Source organism: Schistocerca cancellata, chromosome 2 (assembly GCF_023864275.1).
Source record: "Schistocerca cancellata isolate TAMUIC-IGC-003103 chromosome 2, iqSchCanc2.1, whole genome shotgun sequence".
NCBI classification, from domain to species: domain Eukaryota; kingdom Metazoa; phylum Arthropoda; class Insecta; order Orthoptera; family Acrididae; genus Schistocerca; species Schistocerca cancellata.
This window is the reverse complement of record NC_064627.1, coordinates 1,041,770,229-1,041,793,044: the sequence shown is the minus strand read 5'-3', so window position 1 is coordinate 1,041,793,044 and position 22,816 is coordinate 1,041,770,229. Positions and strand designations below refer to the sequence as shown.

The 22,816-nt window shown below is 42.1% G+C and overlaps 1 protein-coding gene across 1 annotated transcript in view; it reads left to right on the top strand.

Annotated features, from left to right (window-relative positions):
- The window catches only part of LOC126160842 (sterol O-acyltransferase 2-like), a 173,473-nt gene that overhangs the window by 122,702 nt on the left and 27,955 nt on the right, over positions 1–22,816 (top strand). The window contains exons 5-7 of the mRNA XM_049916933.1: positions 5,749–5,900; positions 6,222–6,385; positions 13,579–13,852. Coding sequence (XP_049772890.1) covers positions 5,749–5,900; positions 6,222–6,385; positions 13,579–13,852 — 590 coding nt within the window. The remainder of the gene's footprint in view (positions 1–5,748; positions 5,901–6,221; positions 6,386–13,578; positions 13,853–22,816) is intronic.

Sequence of the window (22,816 nt, the reverse complement as noted above, 5' to 3'; positions counted from 1 at the left end):
ATCACTTACCTCACAAAAATCTTCGTTACTGGAACTACTGCAATACAGCGAGCGCCACTACTGCCAGCTAAATAAAAGATTCAAACTACGGAAGGCACTAACTATTGATAGGCATAGTTAGCAAATGAAAGATTTTAATAGAGAACAAACAATGTATTTACCTTAATAGTCATAATATATATAGCAGTTCATGACAAAAACTCCGCCATCTCTCTCCCCACATCCACCATTGCTGGCGGCTCACCTCCAACTGCGCAACGCTACGCGCTGTTCACATCCAGCTGCCGCTGCCCAACACTACAATGGCAGACAACAATGCAAACTAGCCACAGACTGCACACAGCACAGCCAGTGATTTTCATACAGAGCGCTACGTAACGTTGCCAATAAGAAAACATAAACAGCCTACTTACAAGCGCTAAAATACAAGCAACGCTGCATGAAATAATTGTAGAAATCCGTGTGGGACGTACGACGAACGTATCAGTTACGACAGTGCGCCGAAGTTTGTGGTTAGTTAGTTACCGAACAATCAGTTTAATAAGCCACAGCTGCAAAATACTAACACGAATTCTTTACAGACGAATGGAAAAACTAGTAGAAGCCGACCTCGGGGAAGATCAGTTTGGATTCCGTAGAAATACTGGAACACGTGAGGCAATACTGACCTTACGACTTATCTTAGAAGAAAGATTAAGGAAAGGCAAACCTACGTTTCTAGCATTTGTAGACTTAGAGAAAGCTTTTGACAATGTTGACTGGAATACTCTCTTTCAAATTCTGAAGGTGACAGGGGTAAAATACAGGGAGCGAAAGGCTATTTACAATTTGTACAGAAACCAGATGGCAGTTATAAGAGTCGAGGGACATGAAAGGGAAGCAGTGGTTGGGAAGGGAGTGAGACAGGGTTGTAGCCTCTCCCCGATGTTATTCAATCTGTATATTGAGCAAGCAGTAAAGGAAACAAAAGAAAAATTCGGAGTAGGTATTGAAATCCATGGAGAAGAAATAAAAACCTTGAAGTTTGCCGATGACATTGTAATTCTGTCAGAGACAGCAAAGGACCTGGAAGAGCAGTTGAACGGAATGGACAGTGTCTTGAAAGGAGGATATAAGATGAACATCAACAAAAGCAAAACGAGGATAATGGAATGTAGTCGAATTAAGTCGGGTGATGCTGAAGGAATTAGATTAGGAAATCAGACACTTAAAGTAGTAAAGGAGTTTTGCTATTTAGGGAGCAAAATAACTGATGATGGTCGAAGTAGAGAGGATATAAAATGTAGACTGGCAATGGCAAGGAAAGCGTTTCTGAAGAAGAGAAATTTGTTAACATCGAGTATAGATTTAAGTGTCAGGAAGTCATTTCTGAAAGTATTTGTATGGAGTGTAGCCATGTATGGAAGTGAAACATGGACGGTAAATAGTTTGGACAAGAAGAGAATAGAAGCTTTCGAAATGTGGTGCTACAGAAGAATGCTGAAGATTAGATGGGTAGATCACATAACTAATGAGGAAGTATTGAATAGGATTGGGGAGAAGAGAAGTTTGTGGCACAACTTGACCAGAAGAAGGGATCGGTTGGTAGGACATATTCTGAGGCATCAAGGGATCACCAATTTTAATATTGGAGGGCAGCGTGGAGGGGGAGACCAAGAGATGAATACACTAAGCAGATTCAGAAGGATGTAGGTTGCAGTAGGTACTGGGAGATGAAGAAGCTTGCACAGGATAGAGTAGCATGGAGAGCTGCATCAAACCAGTCTCAGGACTGAAGACCACAACATCAGTTACAGCAGCAGACGACCGTCGCGTGAGTGTTTGCTGAGAGCACGACATTGCCTGCAGCGCCTCTCCTGTGCTGGTAATCATATCGGTTCGAACCTATACGACTGGAAAACCGTAGCCTGGTCAGATGAGTCCCGATTTCAGTTGGTAAGACCTGATAGTAGGGGCTGAGTGTGGCACAGACTCCACCAAGCCATGTGCCTAAGTTGTGAATGAGGCGCTATGCAAGCTGGCGGTCGCTCTTTAATTGTGTGGACTTCGTTTACGTCGACTGAAAGTAAATGATTATGTTCGGCTACTTGGAGACAATTTGCAACCATTCATAACCTTTATGTTTTCAAACAACGGTGAGATTTTTATGGATGAGAACGCACAATGTTACCAGGTCGCAATTGTTGACGAATGGTTTGAAGAACGTTCTGGAAAGTTTGAGGGAATGATTTGGCCATCCAGATTGCTCGACGTGAATCCCATGGAACATTTCTGTGGGATGATCGAGAAGTTAGTTCGTGCACAAAATCCTGCAACGCCGACACCTTCGCAATTGTGGACGGCTTTAGAGACAGCATGGCTGAATATTTCTGCAGGGGGCTTCCAACAACTTGTTGAGCCCATGCCACGTAGAGTTAGTGTACTGCCGGGCAAAAATAGGCCCGACAGGAAATTAGGAAATTGCGTATGGCTTTTGTCACCTCAGTGTAGATTTCTTCATGCTGAGTGGTTCCGCCTGATTTCATGCAGATGCGTTTGTTAGAATGGATCAGGTGGTTAGAGGAAATCGTCTACGAAGGGCAATTCAGAACAAGGGAAGGGGAATAATGTTGTCTGCAGGCATTGCCCTCCTTTACGACATATTGTTGCAGTGTTTTCGATGGGGAATGGTGATCACGCACCATAGAGTCGGGTCTGCACAACTTCATTTTCGTCTCATTGCTCACATCATCGGCTGGCTATGAGGACAGCATTTTGGCACAAACAGTCTGCCGCAGAGCAGCGTAGAGAATGGGCAGAAGGCCCAGGTGGCTGCCTTCTGTGACGAGGGTATCGGAAAGTCAGTACGATCCTACGACAAACGTCAATTTGGAGTGGGACTACGTAGAGAAGTAGCTCGAAGGTGTAGAAAATGTTGAAAATGAGACATTTTTCAATGTTTCCATTTCGCGATCGATAGGACCTTGAGAATAAAATATCGCTTGTGTAAGGAAGGTCAGTTTGGTTGAGACCCTGAGAGGGAAATTCAATGACTGGTGTCTTGCCTGCGTAATATTTCTTGTTTTACAGCCATCATATTCGGTTTCAAGAAGCTCCCCTTAGAGAAGCTGAGAAGACAGCAGTAGCAAGATAACGTAACGTGGTGTAACGTACCGATGACAGAGCGTTCACTCTGTACGGATATCGTGAGAAAGACCCCTACATTGTGGTCCTTCTCAGCGATTGGCTGGTACATTCGGAAGTTGCGCGCCAAAATGATAAACTTCTATTATTAATATTAGAAAAACTAAACAGCATATTTACTTGCATTTCAAATTATAGCATCTCAGTAGCGTGCTGTCATTACATTATTTCAAAAGTACAGGGTGGAGCAGAGGAAACACATGTCTTTCACTGTTGAATGACTGGGACACAGTTTATTAAAAATAATAATAAACAAGTATTAAGTAATTCCTAATGCAGTTTTGAAATATACATACTTTAATTAGATTCGAAAAATATCTTGTAGATGACGTCCTTCTCGCTGGATACAAATTTAAATCCTCAGTCGGCACGGCTTCAATTTCCTGACAAATAGAATTCTTCAGGTCATCCACTGTGCGAGGCTTGTTCATGTAGACTTTTTATTTTAAATATCCCCACAAAAAGAAGTCTCATATCGGCATATCGGGTGAGCGAGGAGGCCAGTAAACATCGCCATTCTCGAAATAACATGTCCTGGGAACATTTGTCGAACCACTTCCATGGATGCTCTCGCCGTGTGAGCTGTGGCACCGTCCTGCTGAAAGCATCTCTCTCTCATGTTCACTTGACACCTTTCAATTTCTTGACAAAGAAAGTTGTTTAATATTTTAACTTAGCACGCTGATGTCACAGCAGCTGCGGTTCCTTCCTCTTCAAAAGATAGGGTCTAACAATCCCCACCTTTGAAATGCAGCACCACACTGTTACTTCTAAACTGTGGAGAGGTCTAAGGTGTAATTCATGTGCGTTCACCAGCGCCCAATACCGACAATTTTGAACATTGACGTAACTGTCTACATGAAAATGTGCTTCATCACTCGTAAAGACTGTAGCATCTGCACCTTCCGTAAAAATTTCGTCCATTACGCGGCTAAACACTCTGCGCTGCACAAAATCTCCTCCACTAAGCTGCTGGAAGATCATTAACTTCTATGGGTGAAACTTAAATCATCATGTAAGACGAGGTGAAGCGAACGACGTGACATACCCAGCGCTACAGCCTATCGTCTAGCCGATTGTTTCGGACTAGCAAGAACTGCCGTTCTCGCTCGGTCTACATTTTGCGGCGTACGAGCTGAACAGGGAAGACTAGGTGGTTTCTGTTTCATCACAGATCCAGCACTTCTAAACGCTGCAACCCATCGGAGTACAATATTCGATCAGACACTGCACCTCGACGTCCAACTCTAAAATTTTAACGGAAAAGACGTTGCACTACGGAATCATTGTTTCTACTGCTCGACAACGAACACACGGTGCTCTATGCTCCAACGCTCCATAGCGACTGAAACTGCATTGCCTCTCTCGTCGCCGCGTACTAACGGTTCAGAAAACATGCGTTTCCTCTGATCCACCCTGTATTAATACTCTGCAAAATAATAAACTGCTAAACGAAAAGGCAGACGAAGCACTTCGGAGATCTTCCGATCGCGCCTAAATTACATGAGGGGCGAAGTGGTTCGGCAGTAAGATAGAGCTGGACCGACTGTTTTCGGAGACAGACTTGTTGTCTGTGTGGTGTCCGTTAAGACTTAATTTACAATGTCTAGTTCGTAAATATGAGAGCTGTAATTACGAAAATACCCAGTTCCTTAATTTGTTGTAGAAAAGAAATTATTTTTGGGTACAGTGTAATGTGATTGTGCAGTTTATCTTGTTCTGCTAACAAAAAGCGAGGGGCATCCCGTGTAAACAAACTGATTACATAATCAATTATTCCTAACATAAGTTCCTCGCTAGGTCTCCTACGGTCTCAAGATACCGGATTCACGACCAACGTGCTGTTTTGTGCGCAGGTAACAGTTCCTATAGAAGACTAGAGGCTGATGAACATTTAACATAACTTATACATACAACTCAGGGCGGTGGAAGCAAATACACCGCGCGTGTACTGCAGTCTTAATACAAATGAGATCAGTGACACCTCATCTGTGGTAACACACTGGTGGTATGAAGGAGAGAAATAATTTTGAGTGAAAGGGTTTATAATACGCACATATATATACAAATCTGCCTCTTTTTCGACTTGCCATGCCTGATCTTGGTAACTCCTGTGACAACCACCACCCCCTCTCCCCTCCCCCCCTTCCCCCCCCCCCCCGGCTCTTCGCCATTATTTGCCTGTGTGCTGCATAAAAGACTCACAAGCGACCATCTTTCTACCCTTGAACAGCGCTGCGCAATATTTTGAAAAAGAGGTGTGCCAAAACGTAGCAGAAGCATCGCTGTTTCCCCTCGAACTCCATGCTGTCATCATGTTAAAAGCTACACTTACTACACTAAGACCTACACTGTCCACTTCAGGTGGTAACCAACTAACATAGACATTCATTTGAAACTACCAAAAATGTTTAAAAGAATAATATTTGCCAGATAATTCCCGTATTTGTCATTATGCAATCTATTCATTCTGACGCCAGTGTGTGTGTGTGTGTGTGTGTGTGTGTGTGTGTGTGTGTGTGTGTGTGTGTTTTTGTTCCTTAAATGCTGGCCCTCAACAATCAGATGCTGCTTCAGGGTACGGGCGACGCGTTCTGGACCTTGGTGGCCTGGTGTGTCTGCTGTGGTTCCAGACGCAGTTCTTAGTGCTGCCGGCGCGAATCCTGTATGCCAACAGGCTGCCCCCCGTATCTGCTATGATCATTCTTGGTGAACAGGTTAGTATTAGCGCCGGGAGCAGGTAACCACTGATAGATACCAAATCAAAATTTTGTACATCTTAACTATATTGCTTATTCTTTCCGTGACTTATACAATTCGCAAGTCAAATCTTAAACCAGTAATTTCTTCCCGGTTTACCTGAATAGCCTGTCACACTGAAATTGAAATTTGACATTTTCTACAATAACTGATTTGAGTTTGCTACATTTTTTCGACTGTTCAACATTTATAACTCATTGTATGCACTACGTGCTACTGCTTTAATTTTTCTTTCAAAATCGTGAATAGTCATATTTATAAGAATTATCATTTTCTAGGTAAGGATGCTGATGAAGACGCATGCGTTCATTCGTAGCAACGTACCGCATGTTCTGGCGTACAAGCCACATACAGAGAGAAATTCCAGGCTGGTTCCAGAATTCAGCAAATTTCTGTACTTCATGTTCGTGCCTACACTCTTATACAGGGATTCGTATCCAAGGTAAATCTTTGCGTACCTTAACTGTTAATACTTAACAAAGATGGTAGGTTCGTTATGACGTATCTCTTTCTTTAGGAAACATTTTGCATTAACAGCAAAAAACTTTTAAAGAAGCTCTGTTTTTAAGCATGGACCCAATTTCTCATTTAACGTAAATTTTCTACAAGATCTCAAAGGTTAACAACCTTCGCGTCCTTACTATGTTCTTTGTTTACTTGGATATCTTGGCAGGGGTTGCGCGCTTCATAGTTCCTGAGCGGCTGCGACAAGTATTCTCCTGAACAGTGCATGCTGTTTCATTTCTTTCGCACCTGCGTTTCACGTCCACATTCTCCCACAGCTTATGCCTACTAACATTTAACTAAGGCCATATTACAAGGCAACTAGTAACTCTGGAACGTAATACGAGGGCGTTCAGTAATTAATGCAGTACTTTTTTTCTGAAAGGTCAATTTTATTAGATTCCTATACACCAGATTATTACCCTCTCTTTGGGCTAGAAAACCCTGTTTTTCAATATAATCTTCAATGTGATGACCTAAGGCCACTTTATTGTGCAGGTCTGTATGCCCGCATGGTGTCACTCTACTGTTGGACCCCGCAATCAAGGTATTGCTGCCTCAATAACCTCCCCATCATCTACATACCGCTTCCTGCGGAGTGCATTCTTCATAGAGTTACGCAAATGGAAGTCGCAAGGTGCGTAAGCGGCGACGAACGTAGCGGGCACAAACCTTTGAGTACCGCAACTAGAGGACGAGTGGGTCAGTACTACCAGCAGACACGTCCAGTTGTGTAGCGAGGTGTTTGTGATTCGTCGATCATCTCCAATGGGTTTGTGCGCACGTTAAAACGTTGGAGGAGTCACAGTTGTGTGCGGCTGGCCAGAACGCGGGACACGGGACAGATTTGCTCTTCCTTGTTGGGATGATGACAGACGCCTCACCCAACGACTCATCGTGCTTTTGTTAATTGCCAGGTCTTACACGACATTATTCAAGCGCCTTTGAATGTCCGCAAGGCTCTGATTTTCCATCGGAAAGAAACTCAGTGACAGCTCTCTGCTTGGAATGCACCTCCGTTAGAGACGCCTTTCTGAAGGCTGCGTATGGCACCTCCACCTACTGGAACTTCGTGAAACTATAGGCTGAAGCGGGAACATTTCACGATACGCCACAACAAATTCAGCATTTCTTAAATCGGAATTAGCTAAGAAAAGTGTTGCATTACTTACTTACTTAACGCCTCTTGTATAAACAGATTAACTACTGAGTAAAAGGGTCAGTACTAGGCTTCATCACCTACAAACAAGTGAAAAAAGTTCAGCTGATATGCGTGTCGAGGTACGAAAAGAGAAGCTGCACTTCTGGTAAGGAATTATGATGACTGTGACGATGATGATTGTAACCTCCCCCTTACTTATCGACCTCAATGACAGTGAAAAATTAAACCGCGTGTACCTAATGTAAATTTGGTAAAAGCAATCGTCACCGAAGTTAATCTGTCGGTAAAGAGACAGGAAGGGTTACATCTAAATGAAATGAAAAATGCAAACGAAATTGGTGAAATTAATTTTTGAAAAAGGCTAAAGTTAATGAAGAAAGTAAATGTGCGATCGTTACGTTAACAATTAACTGGCGTTAATTAGATATTTGAGCTTTGGGGAAAATTACGGTCGCCAGTCCTATGGACAACTACTATAATTGGAAAAAAAAGGTTAATGCACATATAATTAGCACTAAAAGCGTGGCAAGTGAAGGTTGACACGTGTTGTGAGAAAACTGAATGTTTGTGAGAAGTAATAAATTTCGCTACACTCTGACTAAATGTAGCAAAAGAATCAATAAAACTGGAAAATTGAACGTTAATTTAGTGACTGAAATTAATAGTGAACTTCGTTTCTGAAGCACTACGAAAGTAGATAATAGAAGGTTAGTCTTGGGCAATCTCAATTATCTCAAAAGCTACTTGAATCAACGCAATTTACAAATAAGAGATTTAACTTTGAACTTGAATTAAATGATTTTGAACAATTAACAATATTGAAATTATGTACCAAGCTGAGCTGCAGTCACAGGTAAGCTAAAATATGGTAACAAAACTCGCACTCTTAATTTGTGCTTGTGTAATCTAAATATTGTAGCCAGATATGAATACCTTAACTGAACTTTGAAATTAAAGCAGTGAAATGGAATGGTATTACTTTAATGCTGGCATTTGAGTATCAACGACACACGGGTTGATTACGGAAAAGGAAGGGACCCTGCTTGGTAATGCAATTGGGACAATGAGCAACAAAGGTTCATGCTAAGTTGCTGTATTTTAGTGACGCAAATGGAACAGTCTGAAAAGCTGAGGTTTGCGATACAGTTCTAAAACTTCACGTGCTTTGTCTTCCTTGTTGGTTGATTGAAGGTTTGAAGTCGTCGATTGAGGAGGTGGCGACAATCACTTATTGTCGGCCGTCACTATTGCAGAAGCTGTATATTGGCATTACTTAAGTGTTGAGCAAGCAGGATCCTAAACCTCAACAAAAAATCATAATCAGACAAAAATCTAAAAGTATAAGGTCTGCTTTTTGCACTTCAGAAACGCCAAGCTGGATGTATTAAAATTCTTACAAAAGGGAGGGTTTGTCTGAGAAACAGTTAGCACACTTTGAACAGTTTGTTCAAATAAAACATAAAGAAAGCTCACAAAGTAATTTTAAAGTATGACTTGTCGTTGCCTGTTGTTTCACTAATACTATTATTATAGTGAGTGTTGAGGTATATTGTGGCGATGATGCCCACCAAAGGAAATCTTAGGCGGGCATGGGAAAAGCTAACACAAACATATACGATCCACACGCACAAAAATAGAGATTAAAAAAAATTTACTCATCACAATAAGTCATAGCTCAGTCATCCCTATAACTATGACTGAAGTATTGTGAATACGAATACTATGGGACGCTTTCAGACAAAGAAATTTATATGCATCGTCTTCCACATGAAACTACATTCTAGTGAAACTCCCGTAGACACCGTGAATATTCAAGAACAAAGAAAACTTACAAAGACTCTCGAAAACGTCAATAACACAAATGTAAATCATATAGATACCAAGACCAATAAAATATCAAGCGGAACTAACAGTAAAATTTACACAAGATGGTACTGAAATCACACACCGTGAAATTACTACCACGTGGTAGGAACGAAGCTACACATTCTTAAAACTGGAAAGTAAAAGCAATAAAACACACTAGAAAACATCACACATACATCCCAACCAAAAGAAAAGTCAGAAAACAGAACTTTGGTCCCATGTTAGAGTAACGTCTTCGTACCGCACGTGTTCTGTTTGTGCGGCTGAGGGTTCATTGCAATATAAGAAATATCGTATTTCTTCGTTCGTCGCCGTCTTTTACGACAGCCTGGAAACTATTTCTGCGGTCATCCAGAAAGCGATGGAGAACATACTGGCCATAGTCCTCAGTCTGCAATCCACAGTCTTCTCGTGCTCACTGAAAGAAATGTTTTACTCAACGAGACCAGGAACTGTGACTATAAATGAAAGTTTGAGTTCTGATTCATATATTTGATAAAATTTCTCACGCACAAAGTAGTAATATTCGTGACCGTGACGACGACGACGACGACGACGTCGTCGTCGTCTCTATCATAAATAGCACTATGAACAGTTCAGAGGCGACCTCTACGGTAAGTCTTTCGCCCTGACTTCTAATAATCAATGTTAGTTGTTCGTTAGAAAAGTGCAAAATAATCTCACCACTTGCACGACAGTTTCGTTAACATTACGATCGTACACAAAAAGTTACTTCCCCGAAGTCTAAGCGATCCAGGAAGGTGTTACAGTCCTCGCGATTTCACTTCCTATTCTTTCCGGAAACGTGAATTTAGCAGCAGATTGGCTGTGACGTCATCCGAGGTAGCGCCTAAGGCGGTGAAAGCCGGATGCAAAGTGTGTCTGTACTGCCTCTCTGGCCGTATTTATACATCGGCGCAGCGGATGGCCGAACGGAACATCTGACGTCATCTGCTGTATGCCTTTAAATGGCGGCTTTCTTGGACACACATTATAACACTGTCATGAACCAATTTAAAATCTTCATAATTTTCATATGAATGGAGTTACGTTATCTTTAATTTGAGAGAGTTTTAGCTCGACTGTATTTAAACTTTGCTGGCTAGAATTTTTAGAACGCAACTGACAGAACATTAACTCTGAACTGCCTCTTTAAGAGTGGTATTTACACCAGTCTTAAAACTTATTGTGACTCTATTATTTAATGGATGTAATCACCTGCGTAATCGGAACTATCTATCATTAATTTAACTGATACTTAATCTAAACAAATAGGAATGGTCTTGTTCCAAATTTAGTTTTTAGTGAATTTCTTGAAAACTATTATAGGTAGCTTAATGGGGTCACCAAGTTAATGTTTTTATGTCAAACTGAAGCTTTATACGAGTTATGATATTTCTGAGTCTAATATTTAGCGCGTTAGATTTTTCGTAATACGTCAGTTTTGACTGAAATGTTGTCTAGATCAGGTTGAAACTTGTAAGAGTTGATTGTGACATACATGTGCACATTCTGAACAATTTTTGGCTTTCCAGCATTACTATTTAGCTCCACTTGGTTTTTTTCCCTAAAACAATCTATTTAGGAAAACAAATACATCAGATCACTCTGAGATTTAACAATTTTAGCATTAATACGCTGAAGCAAATGCTGCCAAAGTTTGAAAAAGGTACTTTAGTTCTTAATTTCATTCTTAGATTATGGCGCTATACTTTGTATGATATGCACAGGCGCATTGTGATGACGTGGCGCTAAGAGCAGTGAACTGGGGTTAGGTTCCGGCACACTCGATCGCCTCTGTATCTCTCAAATGATACAGCGCTTGTTTTGCCACGTTTACACAAAGAAAGAACCGGAAAAACTTACTCAAGACAAAATATATACGATACTATCGAATATACACTCCTGGAAATTGAAATAAGAACACCGTGAATTCATTGTCCCAGGAAGGGGAAACTTTATTGACACATTCCTGGGGTCAGATACATCACATGATCACACTGACAGAACCACAGGCACATAGACACAGGCAACAGAGCATGCACAATGTCGGCACTAGTACAGTGTATATCCACCTTTCGCAGCAATGCAGGCTGCTATTCTCCCATGGAGACGATCGTAGAGATGCTGGATGTAGTCCTGTGGAACGGCTTGCCATGCCATTTCCACCTGGCGCCTCAGTTGGACCAGCGTTCGTGCTGGACGTGCAGACCGCGTGAGACGACGCTTCATCCAGTCCCAAACATGCTCAATGGGGGACAGATCCGGAGATCTTGCTGGCCAGGGTAGTTGACTTACACCTTCTAGAGCACGTTGGGTGGCACGGGATACATGCGGACGTGCATTGTCCTGTTGGAACAGCAAGTTCCCTTGCCGGTCTAGGAATGGTAGAACGATGGGTTCGATGACGGTTTGGATGTACCGTGCACTATTCAGTGTGCCCTCGACGATCACCAGTGGTGTACGGCCAGTGTAGGAGATCGCTCGCCACACCATGATGCCGGGTGTTGGCCCTGTGTGCCTCGGTCGTATGCAGTCCTGATTGTGGCGCTCACCTGCACGGCGCCAAACACGCATACGACCATCATTGGCACCAAGGCAGAAGCGACTCTCATCGCTGAAGACGACACGTCTCCATTCGTCCCTCCATTCACGCCTGTCGCGACACCACTGGAGGCGGGCTGCACGATGTTGGGGCGTGAGCGGAAGACGGCCTAACGGTGTGCGGGACTGTAGCCCAGCTTCATGGAGACGGTTGCGAATGGTCCTCGCCGATACCCCAGGAGCAACAGTGTCCCTAATTTGCTGGGAAGTGGCGGTGCGGTCCCCTACGGCACTGCGTAGGATCCTACGGTCTTGGCGTGCATCCGTGCGTCGCTGCGGTCCGGTCCCAGGTCGATCGATGTACTGTGGAGACCTCACGCCCCACGTGTTGAGCAATTCGGCGGTACGTCCACCCGGCCTCCCGTATGCCCACTATACGCCCTCGCTCAAAGTCCGTCAACTGCACATACGGTTCACGTCCACGCTGTCGCGGCATGCTACCAGTGTTAAAGACTGCGATGGAGCTCCGTATGCCACGGCAAACTGGCTGACACTGACGGCGGCGGTGCACAAATGCTGCGCAGCTAGCGCCATTCGACGGCCAACACCGCGGTTCCTGGTGTGTCCGCTGTGCCGTGCGTGTGATCATTGCTTGTACAGCCCTCTCGCAGTGTCCGGAGCAAGTATGGTGGGTCTGACACACTGGTGTCAATGTGTTCTTTTTTCCATTTCCAGGAGTGTATAATAGACTACCGAACTTGAAACTGGACTAGCGAATCAAACGTGGACATCAGTTAGAACAGCTACACAGCATTTGTCATTAACACATCTCCCTGTAACGAACTTTTTCCAGGTAGCCAGAAGAGACAAGAGGGGTCCTTTTCGCCACCAACTTAACTACTATCGAAATACTACCGAAACGTAGAAATCTCTTCGCCTTGACTGAGAAAGCTACGTTGGCTGCACTGTTACTACCACAGCGTACAGCCAGACACTGTACTGCTACCATGTGAAAGACAGTTTCAACATACAAACTCACTCACTCATTCATACACAGGATAAAGAGTATTTTGGAGGCACAGAATGTGGGTAATGTACACAGGATTTGGTGCTTAGTGGAAAAATCTATGCCCCAGTCACAAATGGTTGACTGCGAACAGCATGAAATAAAAGTTCAGTAACATGAAAAGAATCTAAGAGAGGCGTTTCATTATTATTTATCGAATAATTAGATACACAGTCTCCATAAGGGGTGGGTGAAACACTCGCTAAGACCTCTTCAGCCGTGTGTGAAACTGTGGAGAAGTCTCAGGTTTACAATACATTCAAGTGTGTTCAGATATTGTCAGTTTATACGTGGAGAAATGTAACGACTATTCTCGCCGTAACGACTATTCTCGCCGTAACGACTATTCTCGCCGTAACGACTATTCTCGCCGTAACGACTATTCTCGCCGTAACGACTATTCTCGCCGTAACGACTATTCTCGCCGTAACGACTATTCTCGCCGCAATTTTACTGTATTGCTGAGAGTTAAGCCTGAAAACTTCTGCCACAGGACGAAAGAAATCCGCTGGATGGTGGTAGCCTGGCACTTGGCCGAGGTGTGCGCCGTCATTCTGTTCGTCAGCATCACCTTCGAGCGCAGCCTGCTGCCTCTGTTCGTGGACTTTGGGAAGCACCCTCCATGTTCCCGGTCGCTGATCGCCGCCATTTTTGGAAGTATGGTGCCGTCTCTTGCTGTGTTTCTTAGCTGCTTCTACTGTGTACTGCATGCGTGGCAAAACGCATTTGCTGAGATGATGTGTTTTGCTGATCGCATGTTTTACAAGGTAATACTTCAGAGCATTAACATTGTATGTAAAGAACCAATATGTTACAGTTTATTTATTATAAATTATAATTTGTTGTTACAATTTATTACCATTTATTATAACACTTTGTTATAAATTATATTAGTGTAGTGTCCGTGCGTGTCCGTGCACTTTGAAGCAATGTTCCTTCAGACATCCCTGCAAATAAGAAACTCTAAAGCTATGTTTGAATGACTTAATTGTGCGAGCACTATAGGAAGCAGATACTGGAACAGTTGGAGGTATGGTTCGGACCTGAAAGCCTGTTCGGGTGGCCGAAGCAGTGGAGGCGACTGCTTGCGACAAGTCTGAAATCTGGTTTAGAGTCCCAGTCTGGCACAAATCTTCATATTTTTTGAGTAAATTGTATAGTATTGTGGGTACGGTATTTGAAATTTGGGAATACATTTCATGTTATACATTATTTAGTCCTGAGACAAAAGTGATACAGAACTGTTCATCCTCTACTAAAGTCTCAAAGCATTGTTGGCATTTAGGCAACAGAAAGGAGTTTTTTTTATTTAGTAATTCATTTTTCCTAACAACATTGTAGTCGCGAAGGCCCTTCCTGTTACAAACAAAGAGTTCTTCACATATTATCTTTGTTCTATAGAACACACCGGTGTGATGAGATCTTACGTTTAGTGTGGAGTACTACTTTGAAGTAATTATAAAGGACATAGTACAAACTTATATATCCGTAATGGGAAAAGCAGTTCATTTGTGGGGAGTAAAAAGTCAGAATTGTAGACAGATAAATAAGACTGTATTTGGTGGCAAAATGGACAGTAAAGAAAAGATGTACTTTAACTCATAACTCACAAGGTGTGGGCTCTCAGACCATGCCAGAGTTTTCTAAGTCGCTCTCATAGGTCAGTTAAGGCGGATCGTTTTTATATACCACATACCCTCCTTTAATCACCAACCCTACACATTATTATTGCCAGTTGCGTTATCGCCTTACTTGATTGTTACTGACATGTGTTGTTGACATGTGATGGGGTCTCCTGGACCGCACCTTGTGAACTACGGACCTGTTTTAGTCATTTGAGTACAAAATGTGTTAACAAGAACGTGACAATTTACGCATTCAAATTCGACGGAAATTTTAGTCAGTGGCTGGAGAATGACGCCAATGACATATAACAAGAAGTAGACAAAGAAAATAACGATTTTTAAATAGCCAGTGATCAGAATTCTGCTAGCGCACAAAAAGACTATTCAGAGGAAGAACTTCAGGCAATGGTGATGAGCACCTTTCAATTTCTCCAACAAAATACTTAGTGCTAGTTAAAATTAAATGTGTTCTGAGTGGTGGTAAAGAAAAATGTAGATCTCAATACTGAACGTTAATTTTGCAGCCTTTCTTTTTCTGACTATAGAGCTCAGTTTTTATATGCGTGTTTAAATGCCTGAAATTAGTTTTACGTGAAAATTTGCTTGCTACAGAGATACCAGAATTTTTGAAAACGTAAGGTTCAGTTCTCTAACAATTCGTTTATGTGTACTATTGAAGAAACTTCACAAAAGTATATTTTTGCGTGATAAAAAATAAAATTCTGCTGGCTTTATTTAGTGCAATAAAATCGACAAAGAGTATTTAAACAGCACTTACTTATTTGTAACCATAAATGTTGTATAACATAAATTAAATTTTTACAGCTAAAAATCTTTGTTTAAAGTTAGGGGTCCCAGAGGACACGCCTTGTAGTATACGTTACAGAAAAGTTACGTCGTGAATTAAGGGTTAATAAACACCGGAGAATGGTAAAACACAGCTACTAAGAGGATGAAAAAATTCGTCCCTGAAAGACGGAATCGTAAGTGGAATAGAATGAATTCTTGTCAACCTGACAGAAGTCTCAATACATACACAAATTTTTGCAGAAGTGCGGATGCAAAACGATTATTTTCTTTAAATCCAAGAGGATGTTGAATTGTGCGTAGTGGTACGTACCAAGGACCACAGACGGACAGCAGAAGTTGAAGAGTTTGCGTTTTTTTTTTAAGCTGTGGCACTAAAGTTGCAACCTGCGTTGTAGTTACTGTACTCCGGCACACTTAATCTGTGGTATGACGCATCATGGAGATGTTGCATTGTTTAGCCAGTAAAGTGGACGTAGCGTATGGTAGCTACGTGACTCATCTGGCAGCTGCCATTGTAGCTGGCTGTATCACGCTCTGATACAGATGCAGTGAAGGATTCACAAGACTGTTGTATTCATAGTTAGAACTACACGTCGCTAGTTCTCAGAACTCGCGTCGACTTGGACTAAATTTTAATTCTGGAGGTCACACAGAAAGGACAACACATGAACATCTTTGACATCCTGTCCAAAGGAAGTGCAGAAAATTCTGGACGGCACAGGCCAGATAATTTTCTGCAAGTGATTTGCTTTCTTTGCTACCTATTGAAGATTCTAGTCGAATTCTGCACTAAAATTCTTCCCAGTTTTCTGATCCGCCACTGGGGTCCTATCACGAACAGTAGGAGGGGGCGCGGGGGGAGTGTTATCCTCACATCGTTAGGGTGCTAAGAAGACTTCGGACTAACTTTTCATTTACTTTTACGCACAGGAGTTCTACTCACTGGAAAACTGAATACCAATGGTCATTCAGCTGGATGATAGTATTGATATGTTTAGAGCAGCAATCTAAGTAAAGTTAGAGGTCATTGGCACACCAAGGTTTACGTGAGGACAGAATCGCCGCCATGCCGTTAACAGAAATGAGGAAGCCCAAGGCTGACTGGAGTGGCGCTGCTGAGAGACTTTGGCTCCAAACCACTTCATTCCTAAACAGTTTATCAAGTAAGTTTCATATCACTTCTGTGAAATATCTGAAAATTTTATCTGTGACGCGTTTTAGGAACGGAATGTCGACCTGCTGTATCTAAAGCTTAGCTGAAGTATAACGATGGCAATATTATGTAATCCTCATTTTGTCTGGCGTATTTCAGGCCATTGGGAGCAAGGGGGTATGTGTGTTTTGGAACAAAGGGGTGGGGAGGGGCGACAATTGTTCTCCTCAGGTAAACAAACCAGCCAGTTACACTAATCTAATTTAATGACACTTATGGAAACAAACTGTTCACTTGGGTGCATATTTCGTTTTTATTGGCTATAATTAATGGTCAGTAAGTGTCATGATAATTACCGTATTTTATGGACAAAATGTTCGCCTAGTGGGTGCGTGTTTTTCAACGCTTTTAGCTTGAAGTGATAACTTTTATTTTTAATTTTCATAATTTGTGTTCCAAAAATGAATGCCCCCTCCATGCTCCTACTGGCTACGTCCCTACTACCACACTCACTGCTCCTTTGTGTCCGCAAGATAATCATTTTTAATGTGGACCTAACTCAAAAAGAAGCAGCAGCAGTATATACAGGTTAAATTGTAAACTACCAGCATAGTATAGCACCTAGTGGTACTGGCCTAGTTTAAAAGAATGTTGAGCACCTTCGCTGTTTCCTGCTATTTGATGTTTTGTGGCTAACTTTTACCAATATTTTTAAGAAGATGCACATTTCATTTTTATTTTGCTGATTTCCCCCACCTCTTAAGAAGATACACGTAAATGTCTTTCGCTGCTATTTTTCCCCACTTTTTAGGAAGACAAATGTAAACACCGCTTTTGTAATTTCAGAGTTTTTAAGAAGATATATTTGGGTTTTGCTGATATTTTATCAATTTTTGGGAAACAAAAGTAAAAATACTTGACATAACTGTTTAATAAGTTTTTCTCAGAATTCCACAAATGGCTGCTTTTTCCAGGAAGACACACACAAAAATATCGGTCAAATAAATACCACATCGTGGTAATGTAATAACTTAAATATTCAGCATTGAACGATGTATATTTGACAAATATACGTTTCGCTCATATGAACTTACATTGCAACTTTGTGTTCTCTCTCTCTCTCTCTCTCTCTCTCTCTCTCTCTGTTTTTGTGTGTTTCTGTGTCTGTGTGTGTGTGTGTGTGTGTGTGTGTGTCTGTGTGTGTTTCTGTGTCTGTGTGTGTGTGTGTGTGTCTGTGTGTGTCGGTGTGTGTGTGTGTGTGGTTGTCTGTGTGTGTGTGTGTGTGTGTGGTTGTTTGTGTGTGTGTGTGGTTGTTTGTGTGTGTGTGTGGTTGTTTGTGTGTGTGTGTGTGGTTGTTTGTGTGGTTGTTTGTGTGGTTGTTTGTGTGGTTGTTTGTGTGGTTGTTTGTGTGGTTGTTTGTGTGGTTGTTCGTGTGGTTGTTTGTGTGGTTGTTTGTGTGGTTGTTTGTGTGGTTGTTTGTGTGGTTGTTTGTGTGGTTGTTTGTGTGGTTGTTTGTGTGGTTGTTTGTGTGGTTGTTTGTGTGGTTGTTTGTGTGGTTGTTTGTGTGGTTGTTTGTGTGGTTGTTTGTGTGGTTGTTTGTGTGGTTGTTTGTGTGGTTGTTTGTGTGGTTGTTTGTGTGGTTGTTTGTGTGGTTGTTTGTGTGGTTGTTTGTGTGGTTGTTTGTGTGGTTGTTTGTGTGGTTGTGTCTGTGGTTGTGTCTGTGGTTGTGTCTGTGGTTGTGTCTGTGGTTGTGTCTGTGGTTGTGTCTGTGGTTGTGTCTGTGGTTGTGTCTGTGGTTGTGTCTGTGGTTGTGTCTGTGGTTGTGTCTGTGGTTGTGTCTGTGGTTGTGTCTGTGGTTGTGTGTGTGGTTGTGTGTGTGGTTGTGTGTGTGTTTGTTTGTGTCAATTGCCATTAAGTCCACCCATATACCAGCAGACAACACTTTCGGAAGAATGTGCACTATCCACCCAATCCTCTCAGGCACTCGTGAAGTCCCTAATATGTTAGCCTACTGCAGCTGAGCATAAGAGTGATGATAATTGTCGAAATAACGTAATTAATTTCAAAAATGAACAACTGAGATAAAATGCTAAATTACAAGTCAACTCTGTGTTGGTGACTTTAACATTTTCTTCCACAAGCCAAGTGGTGGTGGTGGTGGTGGTGGTGGTGGTGGAGACAGATCCTCGTACAGAATACCAAGCTTGGGCACGCTAAGAAACAATAATAGCGAAGGTGGGTTGTGACGATCAGCAGTACAGAGGGAAGAGGGGGGGTAATTTTAGTGAGACGTCAATTGACGTCTTCAAAAGTTAGTTATCACATCAAGCTAAAAGCATTAAATAGCTGTGTAAACGCGAACTCACTAGGGGCCAGTCTTTACTATGCATTATGGTTTTTAACATGACAGATATTGATATTAATTATAACCAAAATAAATAAAACATGCACCCAAGTGAAGTTTTATTTACAGGAGGACCATTAAATTACGCTATCTCAACTGCCCCCTCCTACCATCAGGTACTTTAATTAGTGCACAGTTCGTGTAATTGTATCTGAACAAGAATGATGATAATTGAACATGCCTAAATATTACGTTAGTTGACGCAGAATACTATTTTCCAGGGTTTTGGCTGCTGTGAGAAAATAAAACAGACAGTAATCGCTAGGTGATTAGTGTGATCCTTCAGAGTTTATAACCCATTCACGAAGAGACAAATCAAATGCCACAGTACTGATACTATGCTAGCTTCAGTATCCTTAAGGGTAGTCATTGCCTATTGCTTCAGAAGAGAGCAGTCACAGACCAAACAGGTGGTTTTAAATGAAACTGGAATCTCAATAGTTAAAATTCATATAAACAGTAAAGTTGCGTTTTCAATGACAATCTAACACATCGACGATCATAACTTAAGTTAAAATCACTTTCATTTTTTACTTTACTTTATTTTGTTTTATTTTATTTTTTCTGCTACTGTAAAGTTTCTTAAACGGACAAATATATCCGTTCGGCACATTATACTGTGTAATATAAAGGCTGAATCAGCTAAAACTTGGACCACAAATATTGCCGAAATGGATAGTGCTATTGATATGCGATTTCCACAGAATGGATTGGTAATCAGGGGTTCGTATTGTTGGCCAATAAACAGATTTTAATAACACTAATGAACACTGTTTTTTTGTGCAGAGGTGCACTTTTTAAATTTAGAATGCCAGTTGACGTGGACAGATTAAAAGTAGGCTAAATCAGAATGCCATCGATGTTTGTTGCAGGATTCTAGTGTGAGTCATTTGCCAGATACTTTATTTTGAAAAGTTCCCACTCTGACACTTTTACAGTACCTATGGTAGCACACATTATAGAACAATGCAAGTAGCCGGCCGAAGTGGCCGTGCGGTTAAAGGCGCTGCAGTCTGTAACCGCAAGACCGCTACGGTCGCAGGTTCGAATCCTGCCTCGGGCATGGATGTTTGTGATGTCCTTAGGTTAGTTAGGTTTAACTAGTTCTAAGTTCTAGGGGACTAATGACCTCAGCAGTTGAGTCCCATAGTGCTCAGAGCCATTTGAACAATTAAAGTGTGTACACTAGTTACCTCAATTCTGACCAGCAACGAGACAATATCCAATCACAGGTTATGTTCAAAAGGACCACTGGCAGTGCCACTACACCCTTCCAGTCTGGTACAGAGCAACCACTGCACACATCTAGCATTTCTGTGGAGACGTCCGAGCAGGTTGCGGTAATACGCCGTTGCATATAATCGGGTGTAGTTGGTATGTCCTCGTAGGTAGCCTTTTTCAGCTTTCCTCCACAGCAAAAATGCTATTGGAGTCAGTCTGGGAATTTGTCAGCCAAGGTAATGTCCTCCAAGAATTTGGAAACAATTCGTGAAGACACTCTGTAGTTCTTCGTGCAATATGGGATGGACAGCCACCGTTTTGGTACCAAAGGTTCCTCCTAGTCTGCAGAGGAACGCCCTCTAGCATCTGTGGAAGATGGCTCGTTAGTAGGCTGCAATACTCGTTCTCATTCATTGTTCTATCTATGAAAAAGGGACTTACGAGCTGATGGTTCGCTATCCCTCACCACACGTTTATGCTTCATGAACGCTGACGTTCCTCCTGACGAGGCCAACGGGGATTCTCAACAGACCAATAGTGCACGTTCCGACGGTTTACCAGGTTGTCATTGGTAAAAGTGGCTTCTTCACTGAACAAGACACATGATAAATCTGGAGTATCCTATCTTGATGCCCATGTACAGAAGTTAACACGAGTACTAAAGTAGAGATAGTGTTGAGGATCAGTGGACAAAGTTCAAAACCATCGTACAATATGCATTCGATGAGAATGTGCCAAGCAAGATTGTAAGAGATGGAAAAGAGCCACCGTGGTAAAACAACCGAGTTAGAAAACCGCTGCGGAAGCAAAAGGGACTTCACAGCAAACATAAACATAGCCAAAGCCTTGCAGACAAACAAAAATTACACGAAGCGAAATGTAGTGTTGAGGAGGGCTGTGCGAGAGGCGTTCAATGAATTCGAAAGTTAAGTTCTGTGTACTGACTTGGCAGAAAATCCTAAGAAATTTTGGTCTTACGTCAAAGCGGTAAGTGGATCAAAACAAAATGTCCAGACACTCTGTGACCAAAATGGTACTGAAACAGAGGACGACAGACTAAAGGTCGAAATACTAAATGTCTTTTTCCAACGCTGTTTCACAGAGGATGACAGCGCTGTAGTTTCTTCTCTAAATTGTCACACAGATGACAAAATGGTAGATATCGAAATACATGACATAGGGATAGAACGCCAATTAAAATCACTCAAAAGAGGAAAGGGCGCTGGACATGATGGGATACCAGTTCGATTTTAAACAGTACGCGAAGGAACTTGTCCCCTTCTTGTAGCGGTGTACCGTGGGTCTCTAGAAGAGAGTAGCGTTCCAAAAGATTAGAAAAGGCACATGTCATCCCCATTTTCAAGAAGGGACGTCGAACAGATGTGCAGAACTGTAGACCTATATCTCCAACGTCGATCAGTTGTAGACTTTTGGAATACGTATTATGTTCGAGTAAAATGACTTTTCTGGAGACTAGAAATCTACTCTGTAGGAATCAGCATGGGATTCGAAAAATACGATCGTGTGAAACCCAGCTCGCGCTGTTCGTCCACGACTCAGAAGGCCATAGACACAGGTTCCCAGGTAGATGCCGTGTTTCTTGACTTCCGCAAGGCGTTCCCCACAGCCGTTTAATGAACAAAGTAAGAGCATATGGACTGTCAGACCAATTGTGTGATTGGATTGAAGAGTTCCTAGATAACAGAACGCAGCATGTCATTCTCAATGGAAAGAAATCTTCCGAAATAAGAGTGATTCCAGGCGTGCCGCAGGGGAGTCGTAGGCCCGTTGCTATTCACAATATACATCAATGACCTTGTGGATAACATCGGAAGTTCACCGAGGCTTTTTGCGGATGGCGCTGTAGTTGATCGAGGGGTTGTAACAATGGAAAATTGTACTGAAATGTAGGAGGATCTGCAACGAATTGACCCATGGTGCACGGAATGGCAATTGAATCTCAATGTAGACAAGTATAACGTGCTGCGAATACATAGAAAGAAAGATCCTTTATCATTTAGCTGCAATATAGCAGGTCAGCAACTGGAAGCAGTTAATTCCATAAATTATCTGGGAGTAGGCATTAGGAGTGATTTAAAATGGAATGACCACATTTAAAATTAATCGTCAGTAAAGTAGATGCCAGACTGAGATTCATTGGAAGAATCCTAAGGAAATGCAGTCCGAAAACAAAGGAAGTAGGTTACAGTATACTTGTTCGCCCACTGCTTGAATACTGCTCACTAGTGTGGGATCCGTACCAGATAGGGTTGATGGAAGAGATAGAGAAGATCCAACGGAGAGCAGCGCGCTTCGTTACAGGATCATTTAGTAATCGCGAAAGCGTTACGGAGATGATAGATAAACTCCAGTGGAAGACTCTGCAGGAGAGACGCTCAGTAGCTCGGTACGGGCTTTTGTTGAAGTTTCGAGAATATACCTTTACCGAGGAGTCAAGCGGTATATTGCTCCCTCCTACGTGTATCTCGCGAAGAGACTATGAGGATAAAATCAAAGA